This window comes from Arvicanthis niloticus, chromosome 8, assembly GCF_011762505.2.
Source record: "Arvicanthis niloticus isolate mArvNil1 chromosome 8, mArvNil1.pat.X, whole genome shotgun sequence".
NCBI lineage: Eukaryota > Metazoa > Chordata > Mammalia > Rodentia > Muridae > Arvicanthis > Arvicanthis niloticus.
Window position 1 is genome coordinate 18,493,344 of NC_047665.1, and position 25,935 is coordinate 18,519,278.

The window sequence follows — 25,935 nt, forward strand, 5'->3', positions numbered from 1 at the left end:
AGGGTGAGCCAAGTCTTCAAGCCAAAGCCAGATAGCGAAGCACTGTATAAATAAATCAGAAACAGACACAAGTGTGCACTCCCTCAGCCTGGGTGAGTTCTGACACTGCAGAGAATGGCCACGTTCTCAAGCATAGGAACAGGATTTGATGCTGTTCATGATGGGAAAACACAGTACCTAGGTCCTCGCTACTAAGGCAACCAAGGAGGACGTGGAGCTACTTACTGGTCAGGAAGAAAATTAAGAGGGGCCCAAGCCCAGTGTATACACACACAGCCCATTTACCCAGCCAAGGCCACAACTGCTAGAAAACTGGGAATGCCCTAAATGACCTGGGGAACTCTTGCTCTTTCTACTAATAATGTCAGAACCCAGCTTGAGGAACTGTGGTTAGAAAGACAAGAGAAAAATAGCCTACATGAGGAAGACTGTATGGGTCTGGGACAGACAGACCACACCTTCTGGAGACAGGGAGGAGGCCTCAGTGGGGAAAAAAGGCTGCAAATGTCGTGACTTAGTCAAGAGAACAATCTATAGAGACCTTACTCATTGCAATAGCAGAGACTGAACATTTTCATGGCACTCTCTCAATACCTCAAGTAGCCTGCCACCAAGAAAGTACCAATTATACCACATACATGACTACCTGGGTCACATGCTTATGATCAAAAGTCTGGTAAAGGATAGCCTACTCATGACCGGCAGGGAGCCAGGCAGGCACAAGGCAGGGCCAGCTGTCTAAAAAGCTGTTGCCCAGGCAAATGCTTGTCACAGTACACTGGGGTCTTGAAAGGGCCTAGAGCTGCTGAACAGAGACAAAACTGTCAGGCCTCCTTCCTCAGCTCCATACCTACACAGTACCATAAGCTTGGTCAACCAAAAACTCCAACATTCAGCCATTTATCATGCAACTTATCTTTGTGGCAAATCTTGGTCTCAATTGCTGAGGGAAGGTACCAGCCACATTTTCCAAAAATATTTATATAATTTCAAAGCCATTATATTCCATTACTGACTCATGGTTGAAATAGGGAGTAAAAGCATAAAATTCACGGACCACATCCATGCCTCTGCTTTCTTTTATGCCATTAGAACCCCAGCAATAGCCAGGCGGTGGTGGCGCACCCCTTTAATCCCAGCACTTGGGAGGCAGAGACAGGTGGATTTCTGAGTTTGAGGACAGCCTGGTCTACAGAGTGAGTTCCAGGACAGCCAGGACTACACAGAGAAACCCTGTCTCGAAAAAACAACAACAAAACAAAACAAAAGAACCCCAGCAATAAGACTTCAGATAGCTCACACATTCTCAACTACACATTCAGGCTATAAAAAACAATCTGCATTCGCACTCACTGGATAGTTTTATGTCAACTTGACACAAGCTAAAGTCATCTGAGAGATAGGAACCACAAGAAAATACCTCTATAAAAACCAGCTGTAGGTAAGCCTGCAAGGAATTTTCATAATTACCAATTAATGGGGAAGACACAACCCATTATAGGTAAGGCCATCCCTGGTCCTGGGTTCTATGAGAAAGAAGGCTGAGCAAGCCAGTAAGCAGTACCCTTCCATGGCCTCTGCATCAGTTCCAGCCTCTGGTTTCTAGCTTTGAGTTCCTGTCCTGATTTCCTTTGATGATGAAGCATAAATCAAAATCAACCCTCTCCTCCCCAGCTTGCTTTGAAAATGGTGTTTCATCAAGCAATAGGAACCTTGCTTAGAATACTCACATCTTCACATGCCTGTGACACAGGTCAGTGCTAGCCACAGGAGCTCCTGCATGCGGCAGGATCTTGACATGTCCACAAGAGTGCGTGTGGCACGTTCCACAGCTGTCATCTGCTCTTTGCCTCATGACCACTATGATCTGACTCCACATATGTCAACCTACACCACCAGCCTCACCCCAGCAGGTCCCACAAAAGATCACCAAGCTCAGCACCAAGACCCGTCCTTCCTCATCAGGTCATGAACAAACTATACACCATACTAGCAAACTGCTGCCCACATGGGCTACTGAGAAGACATCAATTGAAGACTCTGACTATTTAATAAAGACTATTTCATCATCCCCCTATGGCAATAAGCACAGTTAATGGAGATGAGACGGGCAGGTGGTGAGACTATGAGACAGGACATCCTATTCATATGCAGTCAACCTCCATCTGCTGTTGGCAACACAGAAACTAGAGAGAGCAGCAGTGAGCAGCAGATCACAGAGGACCAACAAAGAAAATATACTGAGCCACACACCTCATGGAGACACAATTTCTGACAATGCATTATATGGGTAGACTAGCTCTAGAACTCTTGCAAAAGGCTACTTAGGTAAAGCTGCCCGGACCAGTCCCCCCCCATGGTACTTTTTATGAATGCTGCTATGAAATCAACCGTGGGCTGTGGGGATTCCACAAAATATGATGGAGGTGGGGGGCCACAGGAGGGGTTGGGGGATTGGGGTGGGGAGGTGGCGGATGGGGGGACCAGCAGCAAATTAGGCAGGCAATTCACAGAGCGCACCCTCCAACACTTGTAGAAAGCACATTTCTTCCCTGCAGGATCATTTCCCTTCACAGCCCCAGCATCCTGAGAGTCCTAAGGCAACGGCACCTGCTACTAGGGGTGAGTACTCACCAAATGCAGTCAGCACCAGTGTGTAAGTAGTCAATATATGGAAGGTGATTTTGGTCTCGAGACCAGCATGAGGTAGAAAAGACCATGCCAATATTTAGCCAAGGAATAGTCACTCCTACAACATAAAGAGATGTCATTTAGAGCAACAGTGCTTCAGAGTGACAGCAATTAAGAGTGTCCTCAGGAGAGGCATATACCTTTCACAGACGTAACACTAAGAAAAAGCTGCCTGCTCCTCCCCACTTGCTACATAGAGGTAAGTCAACTCATCTCTATCTGACAACTCTGGCTGAGTAGCTTGTAGACCCTTAGCCCTCCCAGGGTAAGGAGGCCTGCTTAAGTGCCTCTGTCCACAGTGAACAAGGTGGGATCCATGGCTCCTGACTTTAACAAGAGTCTCTCAGGCTTCTCTTTCAAGGCGCAAAGTATTCCTAGCAGGCAGACCCTCCACGAGGGTAAAGCCACAAGTAGGTGGCTTTACCTAAGTCAGAAGAAGCTTTCACTTCTCAACACACTTATTGTGGCTGCTAGCAAAGATAGCCCCACCCCACCCCATGTTCCCACTATGCAGGCCTGTAGAGAAGTGTGCTTTTTAGGGTCGTGCTTACCAGGCACAGCACCGAGGTGACGCAGGATGGACCCTGTGTTATTGGGGAGGACAGTAAGGTTCCATCCATGCCTGCAGAGGGAAAGAGGGAAGCTGTCAGAGCTGGTGGGGAAGAGCACCATCTAGTCCCCAAACCATGGACAAGAGAATGGACAATTACCTTGAAAAGGGTTCTGATTTTCCCACCGGGAACCCACTGCCATGGGTATTAGTGTCCACCTTTCCGCAATGAACTGCCACATGACAGTCCTTCTCCTCCACTAACCTCCAGTATTCTTGCTGTTCAAGAGAAAAAAACCAGTCAGTGGCTGTGTGGTACTTGAACCCTGAGACACAGTTGGAACACTATATCCAGTACAAGTTGTCTATCCGGAAACTCCCATGAACAGCTCCCTCAGAACCTAAGGCAATGATACAACTACCATCTCTGGGGACACATCCTCAAATCAACAGAGGGCTGTATGTAGGGTCTCTAGATACACTGTGATGCCTGGGATGATAGCTCTGTCAAACACTAAGGGAAACCAACCACAGATGCTATGAGGCTGAGCAGGCTGACATACTGCTGCTAGAGCATAAGGATCCTACACAGAGTCAGTCAGTCACAGATGACAGTTTGTACAGAAGATGCCTGGGTCAGAAAGCAGGCCAGACACTGCTGGGATGAAGGAAGAGGTCACAGGTCTTAAAGGAGCAGCAAGCCTGCTAATAAGCTCACTTTAATCCTTGGAAAAGAAACCTTCCTTAGAAGGAAAGAACTTACTCCAAAACTGATCTCAAAATGTACCACACACGAGAGAGAGAGAGAGAGAGAGAGAGAGAGAGAGAGAGAGAGAGAGAGAGGGGAGAGAGAGCACGCAAGAGACAGCTACAATCTGAGCTGATTCCACTAAGATAGAGGCAGTTTAAAAACACACTGCAGTCAAGAGTATGGTTGTGTTTCCCTTTAAGATGGCCCTGCCTCTACCCTCAGTTGCACTTTCAATCCATTCTCCTCCCACCAAACCTGAGCATGAATCTTAGAGTAAGAAACTGAGCCAGTGAGTATCCAGGACCAGGCTGCAACCCAAATCCCAGGAATAGGAGGACATACGAGAGGCCTTTCTGAAGGTCTGAATGGCCACATAAAGGAATGTTGTGCCATTCCTGAATGTTCCCTTTCCTCAGAAAATAACACCCTGTGATTCAGAGTGATCAGAGCTGAAACCTGCAGGCACTAACGTCTGGGAGGCACAAGAACTCATTCCACAGCAGCTGGCACAAACTGAAATAAATGTCAGCAAACCTTCAATTTTGCTTTTAAATATGCAGGTTATGGTTACAACAAAATTTAGTCTTTCTGAGGAAAAGACTGTCTAACTAGAAGACAGTCAAATGAGCCATAGACAGTAGTAACCACCAGCCCACCCTGAAGATGCCAACAACACAGGAGAGACAACAAAGGCTCTCTTTCTAGCTTCAAAGGCTGAACCCTCTCAATCTGGCATGTCTGCCATGATGTCATGAGGTAGGTGTCAAGAAGCAACCCTGATGGCCACATGGGTGTTAGACTAGTCCAATGTAATGTCTATCCTAGACAGAGCTGAACCTGGGGTTGGCAGTGGATGTCAAGCTCCAGGTTACAGAGCTAGACAAAGCATGATCAGCAACACAATCATACAAAGTCCTAAAACCAGAGTCAATTAAAAAGCTGGCTGGGAACCTGTTACCCATCAGAAGAAACTTCACCTCCCCAACACTCTCCTCTTCCTAGCTCCAACTGTGTGCTGAGCCAGGGATCTGAACTAGCTTCTCTCCCTTCACAAAGCACTACTGCTAGATTCTTATGTCAGCAGCTGTAGGGTCCAAGGGATTCTATTGGGCACTGGCCAGGGAATATACACAAACAGGACAAGCTCTATTCTGCAGCCCCTCACATGAAACAGCTGCTAATTGGCCTGGGCACACAAGAACACACTGTCTTTCCAACACTGCACTAACTCCAAGAAGAAAGCTGGCAGTGGCACAGAAATGGCCACCTGCCAATCCCATTACATGAAGAACAGGAGAGGAGAAACGCACACCATGACTTCAGGGGATTCCAAACATTCTCCAGAACACACAGAGAGGATGGGGGAGAGGCAGTTCACTGAGGGTGAAAACTGCCAGCTGGACCAGTGATGAGAGCCCAGACACGCCCCTCAGGCCCTTCCAGCAGACTAGGGAATTCGAAGAAAAAAATGCCTGGCTGCCCAAACAGACATGCAGGACAATCTCTGTCCCTGTGTTCTGTCGTGCTACACCAAGGCTAAGGGGTGGCCCTTCCTAGTGTCACAGGAGGATATATGGAACTGACCAACATACCTCGATCTCTGCTGGTGCGGGCTCCTTGCTGAAGCACATGTTCATGATGTTTCTTGCTGTTCGATAAAAAGTTGTTAGAGAAACAGATCTTCCCTGAAACAAAGAAAACAGCAGATGAGTAAGGCTTAAGACCGAGTTTATGTCAGGACATAAATTTCTGTCATAGGTCTCTGCCCAGTGGCTTCCCCATGGTGACAAAAACACACTGTGGGCTCAGTAGGTGACAAGTTTGTTATCTCAGGACACTCTGCTTTGGAGAGACCACCAAGAAGCAAGCATGAAGAGGACAGGGGTTGGCAAGGCATGGCTCTGGATGAGGCTGAAAAAGTGATTTTCCTGAACTAAAACCTTTCTAAAATGCTACGTACAAGGAGGGTCTAAGGGACACTAACATCCACAGGTGGGATGACAGGCAGTGACACGCCCCTGCAGACCCCTCAGTGCCCCAAGGCAGACAAGCTTTGGGCACTGGGCCAACCACATCAGCATTTTCCTACTAAATCTAAAAGTTATCTTTAATAAAGCAGGTTTATAAAAACAAGAAATGCTTCCTTGGGTTTAATATACTATCATAGTATCAGCTTTAAATAACTATCAACAGACAGGAGAACACTTCATGAAAGTTCTGTGTGCTTCTACCAAGTTGCCAAACACTCACTTAATGCTGTTAATGAGAAACAGCCCAACCTCTAGAATCAGCACATAAAACCTTTCCATTCATTAATGTCTCCTGTGATATTCAGTCACAGCAGCTCAAAAACAGTCTAAGATACTGTCCTAGCATCCACCGCCCAGAATAAGTCAGCCTCCTCTGGCTCCACCAGGGAAAGGCACACAAGTCCTTTCCCACCCTACCTGTGGTTATGGGCAACCTGCATAGCCCCCCTCACCTTATAGATGCACTTGTGGAAGTCATTGAGGACACCTTTGTCTTCTTCCTCCTCTTTGACCACTTCTTTTTCCTGAGCGAACAGTCGCCGCCGGCCTGTCTTGAGTGGGGCCCGGCCCACCTCCTTGAGCTTGCTACGAAAGCCATTCCTGGGTGTAACACCATGGATGAGCCCATTCTTGGGCTCAAAGCGGGGCAGGGAGTGGAACTTGTGGTGGTCGTTCTCTGTGTGCCCCTCTAATGGCCCTTTGCGCTTTTCCAGGATCTCCTTCTCCATCAGCACCTCCTTCTCCAGCCGTCGGTGCTCCTCAGGTGACAAGGAGTCATAGGAAAGCAGGTACTGGCAGTAGGCCTCCTGCAGCTTGGCCAGCCGGTCCTGGGCAGTTTTGGGAATGCGCAGCATGTCTGCTAGTTTGTTCCATTTTTTGAGGTCAGTCACTTGCTGCATGCCGCCCATCTCATTAATCAGCCGGAAAAAGCAGGCCAGGTCGAGCTCACAGCCTCCTGGGCAGTGATGGGGCAAATTGGTTAAGAAGGATATAAAGAAAATTGTTTTTTTTTTTTTCCCTATGTTCTATTAGGACTGAAAGCCTACTACAAAACTGCTGCTCTAAAGCAGCAAGCATCTAGCTTGCATCTACAAACATTTTTGAGCACTGATTGGGGTCATGGCTAAGTACTAGGAGACAAAGCAATCTGAGGTACGATCATCTTAGGAAGGTGGCCAGAAATAGTATCTGAGAAATTGATCAGAAGGATAGAAAGAGGGAGCCATGCACACAAGGGAAGGATGACTGAAATGGTACCAAAGTTGTGGGCTCAACATACACTAGGGCACTACTTACTACACAGAGGGGTACAGGGGACAGAGCAAAACATGGCCAGGGCTCCCCCATAGCTTACTGCATCAATACTGTAGAAGGTCGCTACACCTGAGATCAAAGACAAGTCTCTTCCAAATAGCCTAGGTTTCGCTCATAAGGGCTTTTTTTTGTTGAATCCAAGACAAAAACCACAGTTGCTCCAGGGCACAAAACTTTCTGAGACAGTGAGTACTTATCTCAGAAAAGATGAGTTTAAATGTTTATCAAAACTCAAATATGGGCTGGGCTGTGTGGGTCAGTGGTATGTACAACACTGGCCTAACCTGTGCCAGACACACCAACAATACAACCAGCAAAGAAACAAATCCACCTCAGACATATGTAGATACAGACTACATTTCTCTATCCACCTGGATGGAAAATGGAGAAGCCACATCACTGAAAAGAGGAATAACTACCAACAACACAATGAAAGCAAAAAACAAACAACAACAAAACAAGAAATTCTTCAATCTTCAAAAGGCTGAAGTAGGGCTTCAAGTAGGGCTGAATTGACATCAAAATTAAAAGAAATATGGTACCAGATGACACAATACAGGAGCAGGCTGAGCACTGAATGACCCACCACCTATCCTGTCCAGCTGGCTACAGATTTGAGTCCCTGGACTGTCCTGTCACTAAAATGGAAACAGCAGCTTGGATCTCATTTATTGTTCTACCAAATACTAGAGTTGATTTGGCTGGGAGCATAGGGAGGGAGGGAAGGCACTCAGGTAACCAGCCCTCAAACCCAGCATGTGCAGTTAGCAGCAGCTTCATGGTCCCACAATGTCACAGTGGCAAATAAAGGTAGATTTCTGTAACTCTGAAGTCTTCCTCCATTAAATGAAGTGCTCCAGGCCAACGTTCCATGCCAACGTGGCCCAGAACACACAAGCTACAGTGTATCTTTTTTAGCACTTCCAAAATCAAAGTATTAATTATGCATGCAGTCCTAAATGACATGCAGTGTTTGCAAAGTTTCTTAGAACTCTTAGAACACAATCAACCCTCATTCAGAATTAGATAGCACTTTATCTGTGGTTTTTAATCCATGGCACATTGTTTTATCAGCCTGACCTCCTCAGCCCTTCCCTGGACACTGCTTAAATGCAGCAGCTCTAGAGCAATTAAAAAAAGGAAGCAGGGGCCCAGGGGCTCTAGCATCAAGAGCACTCCCCATGGTCTAGATGTTTCAGTTCCAAACTTACTACCATAAACGTCCAGGGCCAGGGAGGTTCCACTACAGCAGGGAAATGAACTGAGAAGTCCATCTACTTTCATTTTAGAGATCATGGCAAAGCTAGAACAGCAGCCACTCAATACCAGAACTTACCTATGAGGGGGAGTTCATCCATGGTGATGCCCTGAGATCTGAGGTGCTTCTTTATACAGGCTAGCCGCTGTACATTGGGGCCCCAGCGCCGGCCCAGCTTATGGATGTGCTGGATCTGTGTGACAAAGCGCATCTCATCGTTGAGCTTGCACTCTGGCCGCCAGTCTGGTGGGGGGATCACACGACACATCCCGTACTTCTCCACCTGAGCACGGACTGACTCGATGTAGATGAGCGGGTCATGGAACTCCTTGGCGGAGGGCCTGAGGACAGGGATCTCGTCCATCGCTGCCCACCCAGACTTGCCACTCCCCTTCTCTGGCTTGCCCTGTGGGTCATGTGGCTTGTGCGAGGACTCGGGTTGAGAGGTAGAACGATTTTCACAGGGGGTGCCCTCTGTCTTGCCATGTGCTTGTTTGCCCAGCATATTCTTGCCGGCCGCGGCCCGCTTTGGCCGATTCCTTTCCAAACTTCGCTCGGGCACTTCCTTCTTCACGTGTCCATTCAGCAGAGACTTCTCTCCTGAAGCTGCTGAGGCCTTTTTGCCAGGGGCTTCAGCATTGCCTGCCGCCCCCTTCATCTTCTTGGGGGGTGACTGCGGCTTGTCCACTTGCTGTGCCTCTTCCAGTCTCCTTTTGGAATTCCGCAGCCCCTCCCTCAGCTGCCGCCCCCCTACCTCCTTAGTGCATGACTTTGGGTTCAACCTGCTGCTGGCCTTGAGGCCACTGGCAGCAGGCCCGGTGGACTTGGACGCCCCCCCAAGGGATAGCACCTGTTTGCGGGTTTTTGCATTGCTACTTTCAGTTTTCCCTGAGATTGTGTGGTTGACAGCTGAACTGGGTTTGTGGTTGTTGGGTTTGGTTTCCTTGACCAGTTCTCTCTTGGCTTTGGTGTATGTGACAGTCCCCTTGGTCACTGTGGCAGTGTACTTCACAGTTTTGGATGGTGAAGGTCTGACTTCTCGGATCTTTTTGGCACTGTTTGTACCTGCACCCAGAGATGACATTCGAGTGACTCCATTTACCTTAGAAACCTGTGGAGGCAGCAGAAGCCAGGGAGAATTAGTACTCAGGCAAATAATAGTGAGAAAGGACTACTACAGTTGCTGGTGACAGACCTGGCTCAGAAGAGATGCGAGGCCATCAGCTAAGCAAAGCAGAAAGCCCATCAAGAATCAATCTGTGATAGTAGAATGAAGAGTACTGACAGCCTCACTAGATGCAGGATGGACCCTTAACTTCTTTTGTGAAGCCACAATATGCCTAACCCACTTCTGCACCAATGGCTCCTATTTTCTTGCCCCTTGCAAGCCCTCATTTGGTTTTCTGTTAAATGGGTGAATAGAGGCAACTGTTCTGTACTGGCCAACCATTTGTCAGCTGGAAAACCAAGGGAAAATTCTGTGAAACAAAAGGATGGCTCAATCACAAAGAAAGGAACAATGTGGTTCTGGTACCCCAAGCCCCCAGAGGCCCACTGATTTCCAAATAAGAACAATGAGGTAATAGACTCATCTGTTCCAGGGCGGGTGTTTATACCAATCAGCATAGCTGTGAGTTTGGTATTACATTTAGTCTCAAGGGTGTCATCTATAACTGAATTTAAAAACAAAGAAACAACAGGGTTTTAGAGCAGCCAACACCATATCCCCATAAAATTCACACAATTACAGAAACCAGAGACCTCTTCCCAGATGATTGCTGAGTCAGGGAGCCTGGCTTGCTGGTTGGGGAACGGTCTTACTAAAGCTACTAATGGTAGCTGTAAGTTGCCATCATGAGGCTGAATCATGCCCTTGCCACAACAGAGACCTGGGTGATAAGTATCAATAGCTTTTGGTAGGATGAAGGAAATAGTTCAAATTGACAGGCATCCAAACCAGCAATGGAAATTAAAGGTTCATGGCTTGTCCAAATAAGTCACTGCCCCAGACCTCAAGTCTACAAAGTCCCCTCCAGATGTAATGAGGCTGGTGATTTTGGAATTCCAATCAGGTCTCTTTTGAGATGCTTTCTTGCTGTTTATAGACCACACTTTGAAAAACTGCTGAACAAGGTCTCAGTGAAGTTTCACACCCTCTCCATACCAATATATGGGTAGGGGAACAACACAGAAGCCAGTCGGATCTATTTTCTATAAATGCCAAAAAATTATCACCAGTGGCGCACGCCTTTAATCCCAGCACTTGGGAGGCAGAGGCAGGCAGATTTCTCAGTTCGAGGACAGCCAGGACTACACAGAGAAACCCTGTCTTGGGAAAAAAAATCTGTAGTTCAGTAAAAAACAAATCCTTGGTGTGACATAGATTAAGAGTTAACACCAATACTTGGTCTTGGAGCTCCTCCAGCTTTTGGAGACAGTACATAACCTCTAGGGAGGAACAAATGTGGGAGGCATCACTGCATAGGTATGGCTAGCCTAGAAATCACTATGTAGACCAGGTTGGTGTCAAGTTCTGAGATCCACCCCGCCTCTGCCTCATTATCATTAATCTCTGCCTAGCACACTGCCCACTAGCCACTGATGACTGATATGACAGAGGGGGCCTGCAGTTAAGTGGGAAACGGACTAAGTTTACAAGATAGGGAGGCAATGTGACACTAATGAATTAGATGTAAATACACAAGGCTAGAAGACGGTTCAGTTGGTAAGTGCTTTGCCATGTAGGCACGAGGCGCTCAGTTCAATATAGCTGGCAAGCTAAGCCAGCAACCAAGCTACCCCATAAGCTTCCTAAAGACTTTACATAAAATTTGACAACTTGAAATGGTCCTCTACTACTGATAAAATATGGAAACAACCAACTGCACACAGTGACACCGCCTTCCCAGTATGTATGTGTGTGTGTGTGTGTATGCATTGCTCAGAAGCCAACACTTAACCAGTAGCAACAAAGCATAGGAATGAAGAGCTAGAGCACTAGTGGTGCTCTGCCAGCCTCAGATCACTGTAGCATTGACACTGACAACAGACTCCCTCAGTCATCTAAATAGCACATGGCAAGGAAACCTTGAGTCGTAGCTGTACGTACAACCTACGGCACTGCACATGCAAAAGAATGACCCTTAATTTACTGGATGAAGCACACATGAGTGTTGTAGCGGGACCCTCCTTCTGATGTACGTTAAAAACAGAATCTAAAGCAGACAGCTTTCTATGGCTCTGCTCTGGTGGGGATTCTAGGAACACAGAGACATTATTTAAAAAAGAAAAAGTGAAGGAAATGAAACCCAAAGACTCCAAGTATTCTTCCTTGACTAGTTCTTTAATAACAGAAATCCCAATTTTTAGTGCTTTATTAAACTCTGGTGACAAAAGAAAGGACTTGTTTATAGGACAGAACAGAAAATGGATGCTTGGACCAAGAGTCCTCAGTTCACCCACTAGAGGGAGGGAGTGAGCTTGACGAGAAGAATAATCATGAGTGGGAGTGATTAAAGAAGGAAGCTCTACAAGGACTTCAGACAGGAAACAGGGTCAAAGAGAAGAAAACCCTGGGTTCTTACAAAGACCATGATGTCCTCACGGTGCAGGCAACATGGCAACTATAAATTATGCATAGAGCCTCTCTGGAGAAGTGGGCAAAACCTCTTCACACTACCAGCCTGCAGGAAGAGAACAGTGGTGAATGAAATGAACCCCACAGGCTCGGAGGGAGCAGCATTACTGGAGGTGTGGCTTTGCTGGAGAAGTATATAACATGGAGCGTGCTTTGAAGTTTCAGAAGCTTAAGCTAGGCCCACCCAGAGGCCTGCCTATCCAGCTCCACATCTGCCTGCATGTCAGCATGCTTCCCATGGTGAAGATGATGGACTAAACCTCTAAACTGTAAGCCAGCCCTAATTAAATGCTTTTCTTTTATAAGAGCTGCAGTGGTCATGGAGTCTAGTAACAGCATTAGAAACCCTACCTAAGACACTCGGATTTCATTTTGTAAAGCCTTTTCCCAATTTCATTTTCCAGAATTTCCATTCTGAATCCTTTGGTCTGTTAGATGACCTGGTCATTTCACTTCTATATACTTCCACAGGAAGCCTTTTATGACCCCAAAGTCAGCTCTTTCCAAGAGCATGTGGAGGCTGGTCATGAAGACACAACAACTTCGTTCTTAGTGTTACAGCTTAACCTTGCCATAAAGAGTATGACATAGTTGGTGTGACCCAATAATTCATATCCCTGACTACTGACCATATACAACTATGAATTTCATTGACTCTCCTGGCAAACTACTATTTCAAGATGCTTTCTGAGGAGTCAGGTAATGCTAGCACTCAGGAGGCTGAAACAGGAGGATTGTCACATGTTCCAGGTTAGTTTGAGCTATACAGTGAAACCCTATATCAAAACAAAAGAAAATAATCTCATTCTCTCCTGATAATCCCAAACATTTGCATGATTCAGCTGGCATCTGTTGCTGTGCTTAAATGAATGCCTTATTGCAAAATACCAACAAATACTCTGCCAGTTGCAGAGGTTTGTGATGAGATCAGATAGCATGCTAACCACAGACCCTGCATAGAAAGAGAAACACAGACCATCTACCATTATTCCTTCATACAAGGAGAGTGCTCTTCCGCTGAGAAGGGTTTCTATCAGCAGGGCAACAAGCAGGACAGAGCTTTGCACTGCTCAGCAGCACCCCGTGAAAATCACAGCCCACACACAGACATTTCCTACAATGAAATCGGAAGGGAAGGGTCGGAGTATCCTTCAGACACTTGAATACAATCACTTATATCAAGGAATTATAAATGGATCTACAATTTGCTTTATTGATCTTATTTTTCAGAGTACTATTTGATGGTTACCCATCTATTCTTTCATTTCTCACAAGGCCTATGGAAGGAGTTGGCATGAAACTTCAAATTCGACAATAGAGCCAAGAAGGTGAAGATCACATCTCAAAGGCTCAGGGAGATCAGGGCCATAGCAAGATCAGCTCTGATTCACTTGTAAGAAAGACTCTTTCTGTAGCTGCAGGATCCAGACCCAGAAAAGAAGCCAAGCCTGGCAGCACACAGGTGCTAATAGCTCACTCCATTGTGGCTTCTGTGGTGGTTTGAATGAAATGGCCCTATAGGTTCATCTATTTGAATATTTGATCCCTAGTGTGGCAGACAGTTGGGAAGGTTTAAGAGGTGACTTTGTTAGAGTAGGTATGTGAATGGGGAAAGGTTTTGAATATCAAAAGCCAAAGAAAGGCCAGTACCATTCTCTCTGCCTACTGTCTTGAGGAACAGACTGTCATCTCAGTTACTTCCTCAAGCACCATGTGGCTGGCTGTCACCATGATGCCTGTAATGATGATTAATCCTAGGAAGCTGTAAGACCCTAAATTAGGTGCTTCTCTTGTAACAGCAGTAGACCATTGCCTCCCTCCAATACTCTAGACAACTAGTAGATTACCTAGTATGCACCCACCATGGAACAGGGGAAAAGACAATCCAGGCCAGAAGGTACTTCCCACACACCACCACTAGTTACTGTTGAGAGATGGAGTGCTGAAGAATAGCCATGGCTAATGGGGAGGAACAGCAATGTCCCTAAGTAAATGGAAGCTATGTGTCCTTGTTTCTGAGCCACTCTCATGAATCTCTGAGACAAGAAGTAAATAATATGAAGACGAAACTAATTTCTAGTCTTAAGGTAACCTGTGTTAGGAGCTGAAGAGATGGCTCAGCAATTAAGAGCACTGACACTCTTCAAGAGGACCAAGGTTCAATTGCCAGGATCCACTTCCAGGGTATCCGACACCCTGACACAGACATAGGCAAAACAAAAATTCACATAAAATAAAAAAATTAAAATTATAAAAAAATGACCTGTATTGTATATTGGTGCAAAATTTTACAAGCAAGGAAATTACATTTACAAGGAAATAATACTTTATATGCCTGCTTTACTAGAAAGCATAACTGGTCTATCAATGGTCAATCTCCATCTCATCTCATACCCAAAACTAAGCAGTATTCAGCTCAGTCTCCATGGCTCAGTAGGAGAGAATGTGCCTAATCTGGCACAGACTTGATGTGTTAGGATGGGGAGATACCTGAGGGATTGGTGGTTGGGAGGGCACATCCTCTCAGAAAAGGGGTGGGGGTGGGGGGGGGGCGCGCACACAAAGGACTGAAGGGGGAGCAGCATTTGAGATGTGAATACAGTATAAGCTCAAGCCATCTAGAAAAGGGAGGCCGCACCTCAGTGTAGAGACATGATCTCTGCCCCATCATGTCCTTCTCCACTTGGTTGGCCGAATTCACCTTGATGAATGAGCTGAGCATTCTATTGATACTAGAAAGCCCCTCCCAAGGGTTACCTGTTTCCGTAAGTCCTGAGCCGACCGATGAGAAGGGGGAGGTTGGTGGTTGGCAGCAAGCCCCTTGGCTGAGGAACCCGCAGATGAGTTGGCTGTGGGCTGAGCCACTGAAGCCTGCTCCCTTCGGCTGTCTGCCCTGTGGTCACTGTGCTTCTCCTTCCCGGGAGTGGCCTCCTTACTTTTGTGTTTTTGAGCAGATTCTTTCTCCCGTGTTGACCTATTGGAGCCATTGAAAACTAGAAAAGGAAGAGAAGGGAAGAATGAAGTTACTACCTTGAGCAGAGGAACCATACCATGTAACTACTCAACCATTCTCTAGGAAAATGGCTAGACACTTTAAATATATCCTAAAAACTATTAATTTCCTATATCTTGTGTTTTTAATCCATTCATAAACTGCCTACTGTAGGCAATGAATCATAGTGGCTCATACCTAAAACCCTAACACTCAGGAAGCAAGACAACCCTAAAGTCAAGACCAGTTTGGGCTACACAGAATTCTAGGCCATCCTGGTCTAGAGTGAAACTGTCTCAAAAAAAATTATTTTAAAAGTTAAAAACTATAGACTTCCTTCAGAGATTATCAACAGTGTACTAAAAGACAAAAACTGAACCTGAAAAAGTAATATTGTATTTCCTCGGCTTACAAGGGGACTGTGTCATGGAAAAGCCTGTGTAAACAGAATAAGTACCATCAGGAAGAAAATGAACTGGCTGTACTAGGTAGCATCAATATCTCTTGGTGCTGGGAGGCTGGCAAGTTGCTGAACTCACTCTCACTCCTCGCATCACCAGACGAGACTGGACAGTGCACCACTAAACCAGAAAAATGCCCAAACTCAATATTTAAAGTACATTTGCTATTGAGTGCAACTTGCTTTATAGTATCATAAGGTCAATTAAGGTTAGCGTCTGGGGCTATCTGAATGTAGTCACATTCTAAGACCAATACCACCTGAATATCACAAGACCTTAAAAAAATGTAAAGGCACACATTGAAGACTGCAGAGCTGCTTTGCAACTGGCCAGTTAGGCATGCAGTTGCTCTCAAGGAGGTGAGCTATAAGCCATGCCCACCTATCCATTACTAAATTCAGAACCAGCAACCATTCCCCTGCATAAGCTGCACTGATATCCTGCTTAAAATTTCCTGATTTAAGTTAGTAGTCATTATTACTCATATATATGTAGCCTAATATCCTTTCAACTATCAGGTGAAATCTTTAAAATCATTCATCTGCTTCCTGCAACCCAAAAGCCAAGTGTCATCAACTCCCCAGAAATCTTGAGGTTTTCCTGCTTTGTTGTAACCTGCCTACCTAAAATCCTCACCAATGTGGTGATAGGACTTTTTTTTTTTTAAGTATTTTGTTTATTGCACGGTCTCACTGTATAGATCTGGGTTGCCTCGATTTCACTATGCAGACCAGGCTGGCCTTGAATTCACAAATTCACCATGCTCAGTGTCACCGGGTGCATCATCACACTAAGTCTGTAGCTTTCTGGTGCTAACTTTGCTTTTAAAATGTCAAGTCTCTGCCTTCATGTTTACAAGGTCTCCCACCCCCAAATGCTGGAGATTGCCATCCCAACATCCAATTTTCTTTTTTCCTCCTCACATTTTACAAAAAGGGTTAATGAAAAATTATGTTTATAGTTCATAGTTTTTAGTTTCAGGCCCCTGGACAAGAGACTGGGGTGCTATTTTATGTATCAAAGCAGAGCTGGCCTTCTCCAAGCATTCCTGAATCCCCCTCTAGCATGCCCTCCAACCCCTCCAACCCCAGGTTGCTCCTCCGGGTGCTTTTTTTTTTTTTCCCTCCCTCCCTCCCTCCCTCCCTCCCTCCCTCCCTTCCCATGGAGACTTCTCTGGCCTCCTCTGGGAACAGTGAACTCACCTGCCTAAGATCATCTTCCCAATAAACCTGTATTTAATCTAATCTAATCTGGCTTGAATTGCCTCACAGATTTATGCCCAATATCCCCAACGTTTTTACTGATATTGTGAGAACATTCATTGTGGATCTGCTTTCTGTGGGTACAGAGTTCAGTACTATGAGCTCCAGCTATGTTCTGACAAACAGCTATCCATGGCACACAATACTTTAAAAATTAAAGTAATTTAACTTTACTTCTAAGCCTCTTCTCATAATTTAAAATTTTACACAGCACAAGATAGAGATTCAAATTTCTCACATGTGGATTAACTGTGAGCAGCAATCTCAAAGGTCATTCCAGGACCAGCAATTATATATTCAAAACAGATTTTAGATACAGAAACAAAAGTGTCTTATTGTTCCTCTGTTAGACAAGATGCTACTATACACAGGGGAAATAGAGCAGCGATAATGGCTACATTGAGTCTAGGTGTAAGTAGCCACTGTCAGAGGTCATCAATCACACTCCCATAGTGTGTGCCTGCCTGAGACAAATGAAAACATCATTGTTAGTATTCTGTCTAAACTCCACCTCCCCAGTTACCTAACAACAACCAGGTATGCTCCTCCCCACAGTTACCTGGCAACTGCCAGGTAGGCGATCCACTATAAAAGGGGCTGCTTGCCCCTCTTCCTCTCTTACTCTCTCTCTTACCCTCTTGCCTCTCTGTCCCCTCCCCCACCTTCCTCTCTCTCCATGTGGTCATGGCCGGCCTCTTCTTCTCTCTTCTCTCTTCCACCTTCCTCTACCCACCTTTGCCCTATCCCCTGAATAAACCTCCTCCCCCTTGGAACCGCCTGGTCTGGAGTGGTCTGTTCTGAACTGCAGTTCTTTTTCTTAAAAGAACTAATATTCATCTCTGAGGAGTCACACTTCAAGGTGACCGATCCTCAAGAAGGCACCTGTAACCCAGGCGACTCGACTGTTCGCTTATTTCCTAAAGCAAAGAACATGGCTCCTTTATTCACAGCAGCTGTCTTCAACTCCCAACATCCTGAACTTCTGCTGTCTCATTTACTTCCACTAAGACAGACCAGTCACAGTGTATACTTTTAAGCAATAGTTTTATAGCTACTATTGTCAGTGTTTAAAAGAGGAGAAAACAAAAACATTTTCTAGGTTTGTCCTTTTCATAGTAGCAGTATTTAAACTCAAACTCCTGGCTCCTATATTTATTACTGAGAATGTGATTTGATTCTTGGATTTCACATTTGTAGACTGAGGATAACATGTTCCTGAAGACAGGACCTCAGGAAACTTCATCACCATGTTGAATGGGCAGGTGGCCTAAGCAAGATCCATCACACAACGTGTAACCATTGAAGTTCATTAAATGCCATATTTACCTGCCTCGTGTTCCCCCTTCCCCAGCCTTCCACGAGTCTGAAGATCTGAACAAACAACCATTTGCCCCAGATTATACCCAATTTGCCACTATCACAGCTTCTAGATAGCTTGTCACTGGTCTAAGCCTGTTTGTGTGTGTGTGTGTGTGTGTGTGTGTGTGTGTGTGTGTGTGTGTGTGTAGGGAAGAAGAGAAGTTTATCTCTTACTTCAGTGACAATTTAAGAAGAAAAAAAAAAAAGAGTGTGGGAACTGGGTTAATTGTTTGTGGCCTAAAGCCTACATGATGAATATCACACTACTTTGTAAATGAATCATGATCAAAAACCAGTTATAAGATGTGGACAGGCAGCAGTGTCCTCCTGACCTAGAAAAGAAAGGCCCTCCACTGCCTAAACCTGAAAGGGAACGGCACAATCCTAGGATTTCAATGGAATAGACTTGGAGGTCTTTCAATTACTAATCCCAGAAAAGGAAAGCAAAATCCTGGAACCAGAGCTGAAGCAGTGCAGAGGGCGGGGTTGGGGGCAGGTCAGTGCCATTAACACACTTATGCCTGCTAACAAGTATTTTTATAAGATGTCCTAGGAAAGAGGAATGAAACTGTGATTTGCAAACAAAACATGCTTTTCAAATGAATCTTGCTGTATGTAACCCTGGCTATTTTATAGCAGCAATATACCCAATACCAAACAACCAAAAAGTCATACCATGTGTTAAATGGGAAAGAAAGGCATGATTGGGAAAAGACGACAAAGCCAAGGACAAGGTATATTTTGTACTCGACAGCTCATTAATTTTAAGTGTCGTGGGAACCTGCCAATTTTATTCCTCCAAGTAATTATCTTTTGTCTTAATTTGTAAGATTTTCAAGAAAGGGAGAGAAGGGAAAGGGAGGTTAAAAAAAGAAGACTTCACTTTCTTGTGAGCATGAGACAGAAAGCCAGCAATGTATAAAAGCTCTCTACACACTATCCCCAATTAAAAGAAATAACTGGACTAGTTTCTTTAAGCATCCAGCATGGCAAGCCGCAGTAGGAAACTGTATTGTCCTGGGGTACAAATAGCTTTACATTAGTGAACAGAGACTGATATACTGATTTGTATACACTTACTCTGAAAGTTAAATGCTCTACAGACAAGTGTTTTCATACCATAACAAAGTCTTTAAATCCTAAGGCTGATATTTTGATTGAAGGTCACTTCATTCTTGAAAGGGAAAGATTCCTATCAAATAAGGAGTGAAAAAGACACAGGCAAAAAGAAGTTTCTTTAGCTATGTCTTTTCCTGCAAGGATATTTGAGATGGAAAGCTACACTTCCATGGGGAACTACACATTTATAGTTCCCAGGGGCCCACCATGAATGGTGCTGTTCAAACACTGAGCTCTCAGCAGGTTTAAGGCAACCTATGAAAGGAGTATCTAAAACCCTCACATGCAAGGTCTCAGATTTGGATTTCCAGTTCCCTGACATACCAACACATCTATACCTGATTCTCTCAAAGACAAACCAGCTGCCCCTTCATCTTCCTTTTAAGACATGTCCAAGTGTTTTGTAGCACGTACATACAGTGTCTTATGTTCTCCAGAGAAAGAAGCTATGCAAATATAACAAGGGTGATCTTTTTAAAAGTTCTTGCTACCCTGGCAAAGATGCACACTTGATTTTTTTTAGAGAGTGCTGACAAAGCCAACAATCTGGTCTCTCATCCTATCTCAGTAATTACTCCTAATAAACAGGACAAATGCCAGGAGACAAGTAGTTATTAGGTATGTAGTAAAAAAGCAGTCTCTGATATTTGTTGCCTCATATTTGAGACTACTCCCTGTCTCATGTGCAAGCTGATGTGGACGATTAAGAAACCCAGAAAAGCTACTCCTGAAAACTGGGCCTGCTTGCAGAAAAACAGCAGGTAAGCGGGAAAGAATATATACAAAGACCTTTAAGACTGAATAGAAAAAAAAAAGTCAAGTTAACAAGATTATACCCAACAAATACCACTCCTCTAAAATAAGAGGGGTGAAGAAGAGGAGTCACTGTAAGGGAAAAAACTTAAGTGTACTATAGAAGTAAAAGAGGTCTACAACAAGTTCCTAACACAAAGCCAAGCTACATGCTATTTAAGGTAACCTGACTTGAGCGAGGAGGCACTCGCCCCAGCCATTGGCTGGCTTGTTACTTTACTAATATTGTACTTCCCTGGAGCCAATTCAACTTTGAGCTCCTACTGTCAGAAAACAATGGGATGTCTGCCAACCAGTGCCAAAACTTCAGGAGGATTTCACTGCAGCACGTGGGTGCACTAACTTGGTTTGCCTTGGCCAGAAACAATACAGTAACTCAGTTGCTAAACACAGACAGATGGGTAAGGACAGTTCCTTTGCTCACATCAGAGCCATCAACAAGCCAAACTGAAGCACTTTGACCAAGTTACAGTGGTTACTGAATCTGCAAAACCAGACAGTTACTGTGTGGTTTGGTTTGTATTATGCTTCTTTCCACAACATACCAGGTCATGTTAGACAGCTCTAATTGGCCTGGAACTTAGAACAATCCTGCCTTATTCTCTCAAGTACTCTTGTGTGCTCAAGTGCCTAAACACAAGAATTAATGTGTAGAAATTTCAAAGTTAACTGAATTTCCATCCTCTATGGAAAACTTTAAATTCTCTAACATCACCATTTAGTTTCCACTGTCCAAAGATCTGAAAGATCTAAAAATGGGAATATATTATGGATAATGGTGTAAAAATAACTATAGAGTTGGATATATTAGCCATATAAATATATTTGTTACCAATGTTATGAGTAACTCAGGAAAACAGAAACACCATAAATCAAATGGAATGGTTTATCCCTGAAAAATAGTTTCCTGGTCCTCTTACACACACACACACACACACCTGATAAAATGATGAGCCCTGACCTAGGTAGCTATTTCAAAGTATTTGCCATCATCAAAATACCAAAGGGACCATGGGGAAGAACAGCTGTGCAAAAAAGATTCCTTCTTCCTGCACTTCCCTCAAGAAAACAGGGTTTAGACTCATACATTATTCACCAAAGGGGCGGAGCATTAACTTGTAAAGAATAAATGGATAGTGATTCTGCAGTTTGGGATTTTATAAAATTTTTCATTCAAAAGATAATGTGTTCTGAAAGGGCAAACACAACTGAGCTCACCTTTGAACTTGAATAAATAATCACAACACAATGAAATGTGACCATTTATAATGTAAGACAAGGGGAAATTAACATTTTCAGAATAAAAATAAAAATACAAACCTAGAAAAAAAATAGCTTTCAAAATGCAGAGTTAATAAAATCCATATACAAACATGGAAACTAGAAAACGGCCGAATTCAATCCACAGTCTGGCTAAAACAAAATAAGCAGAATCCTAAGTAATTCTTAGGCAGGAAATGGGGTGGCACCTGCCTATGATCCCAGGCTATTGGCAAGTAAAGGCAAAAGAATCAGAAGTTCAAGGCAGCCTAGAAATCAGGGCTTTGAAGGGGACCTTATTTGGCTACATGCACAGGCACGCCCTACACCTCTCAATCCCACACTGCTAACTGTTTGGGCTGAGTTAGAGCAGGACAGTCAACAAGGCTGAGGGAGAGCTTAGTAGCAGCAACAATGGCAAACAAAAACTCCCTGTTCCATGTTCATGTGGACAAGGGAAATATCACCTTCCTGGACCACCAATGCCACCCATGACTCAAGCCCAATTTCTGAACCCAGTGTACAGTAAAGTACTTTGGTTTCGCCCAGAAACTTGCCTGGATAAACTAGAGAAGCTGGCAGACAAACAGAAGGCAGGCCATGGGCCAGGTAGTTTGTCTTCACAGTGGACCCCACTAAGAATAACATAACAGCCATTGCCTGGTAAATGCAAGACCAATAGTTACAGGCTCTGATGAGTGTTAAATGGCATGTGGTGCAGCCTCCCAATTCTGCCTTTAAAGAAATATGCAATAACAGAAGTATCTCAAAGACAGGAAAAACTGGCTTTAATGGACTGATTTCAAGGCTGTTCAAACAAACACCTTGAATCCATCATGCAATTTTTATCCAAGTTGACAAGTGACTTTCAAAACCTCTGTATGCCTTTGGGATCAGCATCAGCAAGGCTTGAATAACTTAAGATTCTCCTTAAGACGGGTCAGAAAAACAGCTGAAATTATGCAGTTTTGTTCAGTTTAGTAGCCATCAAGTGTATAATATTTGTAATAAAAGCATACTGAATGCACGTATACAGTGTAAAAAAAAAACAATGCAGCTCTTCTGGAGTATTTTGTTTAGAGTCTTAGGACAAACCTAAGGCATAAAGAATAGAACAGAATAAGAGCCGCCTTCCATTTTATTAAAAACATACCAAGTGACAGGCACCTAGTTTAGTCTCAGATGGTTCTATTTGTTGAAGCTCAAAGTTATATATCATGTAATTCATTCACAGAGCTCATTCAGAAGCTTCCCTTTACCCTAGGAGAAGCCCCATAACCTGAACCCTCTTTGAACAACTGTACCTCTTCTCTGAATCAGGTGTTAAGCTGTTTTAGAACAGAAAAACTGTGGCTTCAACAGATCAATACCTGGCAGTGTCATGTAGCTGCAAGAAAGGACCAGAGCAAACAGCTTTCCCTGTACACCTGTGCAGTTCTTTAAAAGCTGTCAAAACAAGTGTGTGTGCTTCTTCAAGATGCTGAATGAACACATACTTTAGAACAATGAGAAGAACCTCGGATCAGAGGGTTAAGCTGGCAGCAACTCCAGGAGAGCTTCTATCATCTCCCAAACAGTTGAGGTAGAGTACATAATGTCAGGAAAGAGCAGTGCCAGCTGATTCTCAGTACATGCCAACGCATTTGAGGCACATAAACTTCCTAGAATTCTCTTAGCCAATCTAGGAGTCCAGATTTTTGCCCCCAATTACATGACAGTGGCAAATGTGGTATCTCCAAACAAACAAAAACCCAAGAACAAGATAGGTGGCATCTTTGAAAGTAAATAAATCTTCAAAAAGAACCATCGAAGGATACAATGTGAGAAGTGGCTTGTTCTAAAGCATACTTTAACTACTATGACAAGTGGTCTGTTAACTCTCCCTCAAAAATATTGGAGTTTTAGGAAAGAACTGCTACTCCTTCAACATAAGCTCCAGCCTTACCATCCTACCTATAACACTTATCTCAACAGGAAAGGTGTAACTGCCACATGCTAGAAAGAGATTCAGGTCTCATGGTCACCTGCAATCGGAGCAGCATTCTGTCAGTCAAGACCCTGGCCCTGCTTCTCAAAACCCCTCCACCACTCCAAGCAGAGGGAGATTGACAATAAATGAATACAGGAAACTGGTCCAAATGATTGCCTTTTGGCCATCATACATGTCCCCGGTATGAATCCAAAAGCAATTAAATCATTCTAGCTGAGAAAAAAAGCTGAGCAATATCCATCTTCAAAAAAGATGTACACAAAACAGAACAATAATCTCTCCTATTCCTTCCAAGTTCCATTAAAGGAAAAAAAAAAAAAGACATTTGACTAACTTAACTAATGAACTCCCATCAAGTTATTCTGTAGAAGGTCACAAAGGGCTTGCCAAGCCAACAATACTGAGAAAAAGCCAAATTCATCACAAACTCATTAATTCCCCATCTACTCCATTTACCGCTGGGTGTTAAAGCAAAGAAAAGCGCAAAATAGTAGTTAGGAATTCTTTTTAAACTCTAAAACATTCTAAACATAAATTTACATGATAAATATACTTAGCAATGTGATTGTGTTGTTATATTTCCACTGTTAGCACCATTGGAGGTTCTACATGTGAAAATTTAGGACAGATGAGCTATCAAAATGAAGCTCCCTGGAATCACTACTTGTTATTATAACCCTTGAGTTGCAACCCAAGAATCAGGTGCTACTATACAAGTCATGCCAAACTGTGCATTATAACCAATACATCCCTCTTCATCAGGATATGCTGTTGCCTGTAAAATACTTGGGTGCTATGTACTAGTGTAATGTTTTCATAACAAAGGCTTTGGTGTCAGGACAGCTGGCTCTTGCAGGATGTTAGGGCCCAAATTCTTTTTTTTTTTTTTTTTTTCAAACAGGGTTTCTCTGTATAGCCCTGGCTGTCCCGGAACTCACTCTGTAGACCAGGCTGGCCTCAAACTCAGAAATCCGCCTGCCTCTGCCTCCCACGTGCTGGGATTAAAGGCGCGCGCCACCACTGCCCAACTAGGGCCCAGATTCTTAATCTTAGATTGTTGATGCGCTCATGCCTAAGAAGATGTGCAAGACATCTGTCAAAAAAAGGTTGTTCTCTCTGCTCGGGTCACAAGAGACCCACTATCCTGGCATTAAGCCATGAGAGATACTCTCCTGCTCCACTTCACCAGAAACAAAGTAAATCAGAAAAAAGAACTGTCTGTTCAGGCTCTAGATTCTTTAAAATAATGCAGTAAAGATAAAACTCTTCTTCACTAAACTCCTTTCCGTGCATTTATTATTTCTGCATCCCAGTGGGTTTCTCCATGCACGGAGTTCACAGATGTCTCTGGATTTCCTGACATGTCTCAACACTATAGCATACAAAGAGAGCTGACAAGAAAAGCAATAGAAAGGTGTGAAAAGCAGCGTGATTGCCCCAATTTGTCTCTTACAAAAGAGTCAACAAATCTGAGGAATCATCTGGTACACAATGATAAAGATTTCACCCAGCATCTTCCTGATAGGAAAAAAAAATCTAGATGAGCATGTGAAGATTCACACTGAAAGTGAAGATTGATGCAAGGAAATGAAGACCATCTAGCTTTACATTTTCACTTCATCCATGATAAGGAGGTGTGGCTGCTCTCTCAGTGTCTGCTGTCTATAAGCAATGAGGCTGACAACAGGTAATAAACCCTCAGACCTCCACAAACCGACCCTCCCCTAATTCTTTCACTATCACACTCCCATCAGGTAGGTCCTTGCAAGGAGCCACACCATTGCACATTTGTAATCCCAGGTTCTTATCAGTACTTTCGTGGGTAGAATCCTCCAACTGCAATGAATTTTCCTATTACTCTGACAAACTAATTTTACTGGTTTGATCTTAGTTTCACACTTAAAATCATCAAGCTCTCTATTCTCGGAATTAAAATTCCTCTCACTGCCTAACAAGGCAAGTCTTTTCAGGTTCCCAAATACAGCCTCAGTCAGAGAATATTTGCTAAGATAGTAGAACAGTAGACTCCTATGCCATGAAATACAGAAAACTCCATCCCACAAACTTTTCACCCCTCACAATTCGACCATGCATTTGAACCTGAGTGGTAACTGAAAGAAGCCCTCTCACTCATTAAATTTCCATGATGGGACAGACAATGGATCAGTGAGTAAAAACACATGTTGTCTCATGATACAAGCCTGACAGGCTGGGTTGACTCAACAGAACACATAGAAAGGTAGGCAGCTTTGATTCCCAGTTTTCCTCTGTTCTATATTCATGTCTGATACAATAATAAAAAAATTTTAAAGACTTCCTGAAGATTATAGCTATAAGTTAATACAGTTTTATTCTATCAACCTTTAAATTTTGGTGCACGTTTGTGTTTGATGCATATCCCTAACTAAACTACTCTATATTTATGTATATGTATCTCTCTGCATTACA

At 44.0% G+C, this 25,935-nt stretch overlaps 1 protein-coding gene across 5 annotated transcripts in view; it reads right to left on the minus strand.

Annotated features, from left to right (window-relative positions):
- Window positions 1-25,935, minus strand: part of Jarid2 (jumonji and AT-rich interaction domain containing 2) — a 174,046-nt gene that overhangs the window by 9,033 nt on the left and 139,078 nt on the right. For all 5 annotated transcript variants that reach the window (XM_076939113.1, XM_034509846.2, XM_076939115.1 and 2 more), the window contains 7 exons: window positions 14,989-15,224; window positions 8,673-9,705; window positions 6,475-6,977; window positions 5,585-5,677; window positions 3,402-3,520; window positions 3,243-3,313; window positions 2,635-2,749 (listed from right to left, as the gene is read on the minus strand). In XM_076939113.1, the coding sequence (XP_076795228.1) occupies window positions 2,635-2,749; window positions 3,243-3,313; window positions 3,402-3,520; window positions 5,585-5,677; window positions 6,475-6,977; window positions 8,673-9,705; window positions 14,989-15,224 (2,170 nt within the window). The remainder of the gene's footprint in view (window positions 1-2,634; window positions 2,750-3,242; window positions 3,314-3,401; window positions 3,521-5,584; window positions 5,678-6,474; window positions 6,978-8,672; window positions 9,706-14,988; window positions 15,225-25,935) is intronic.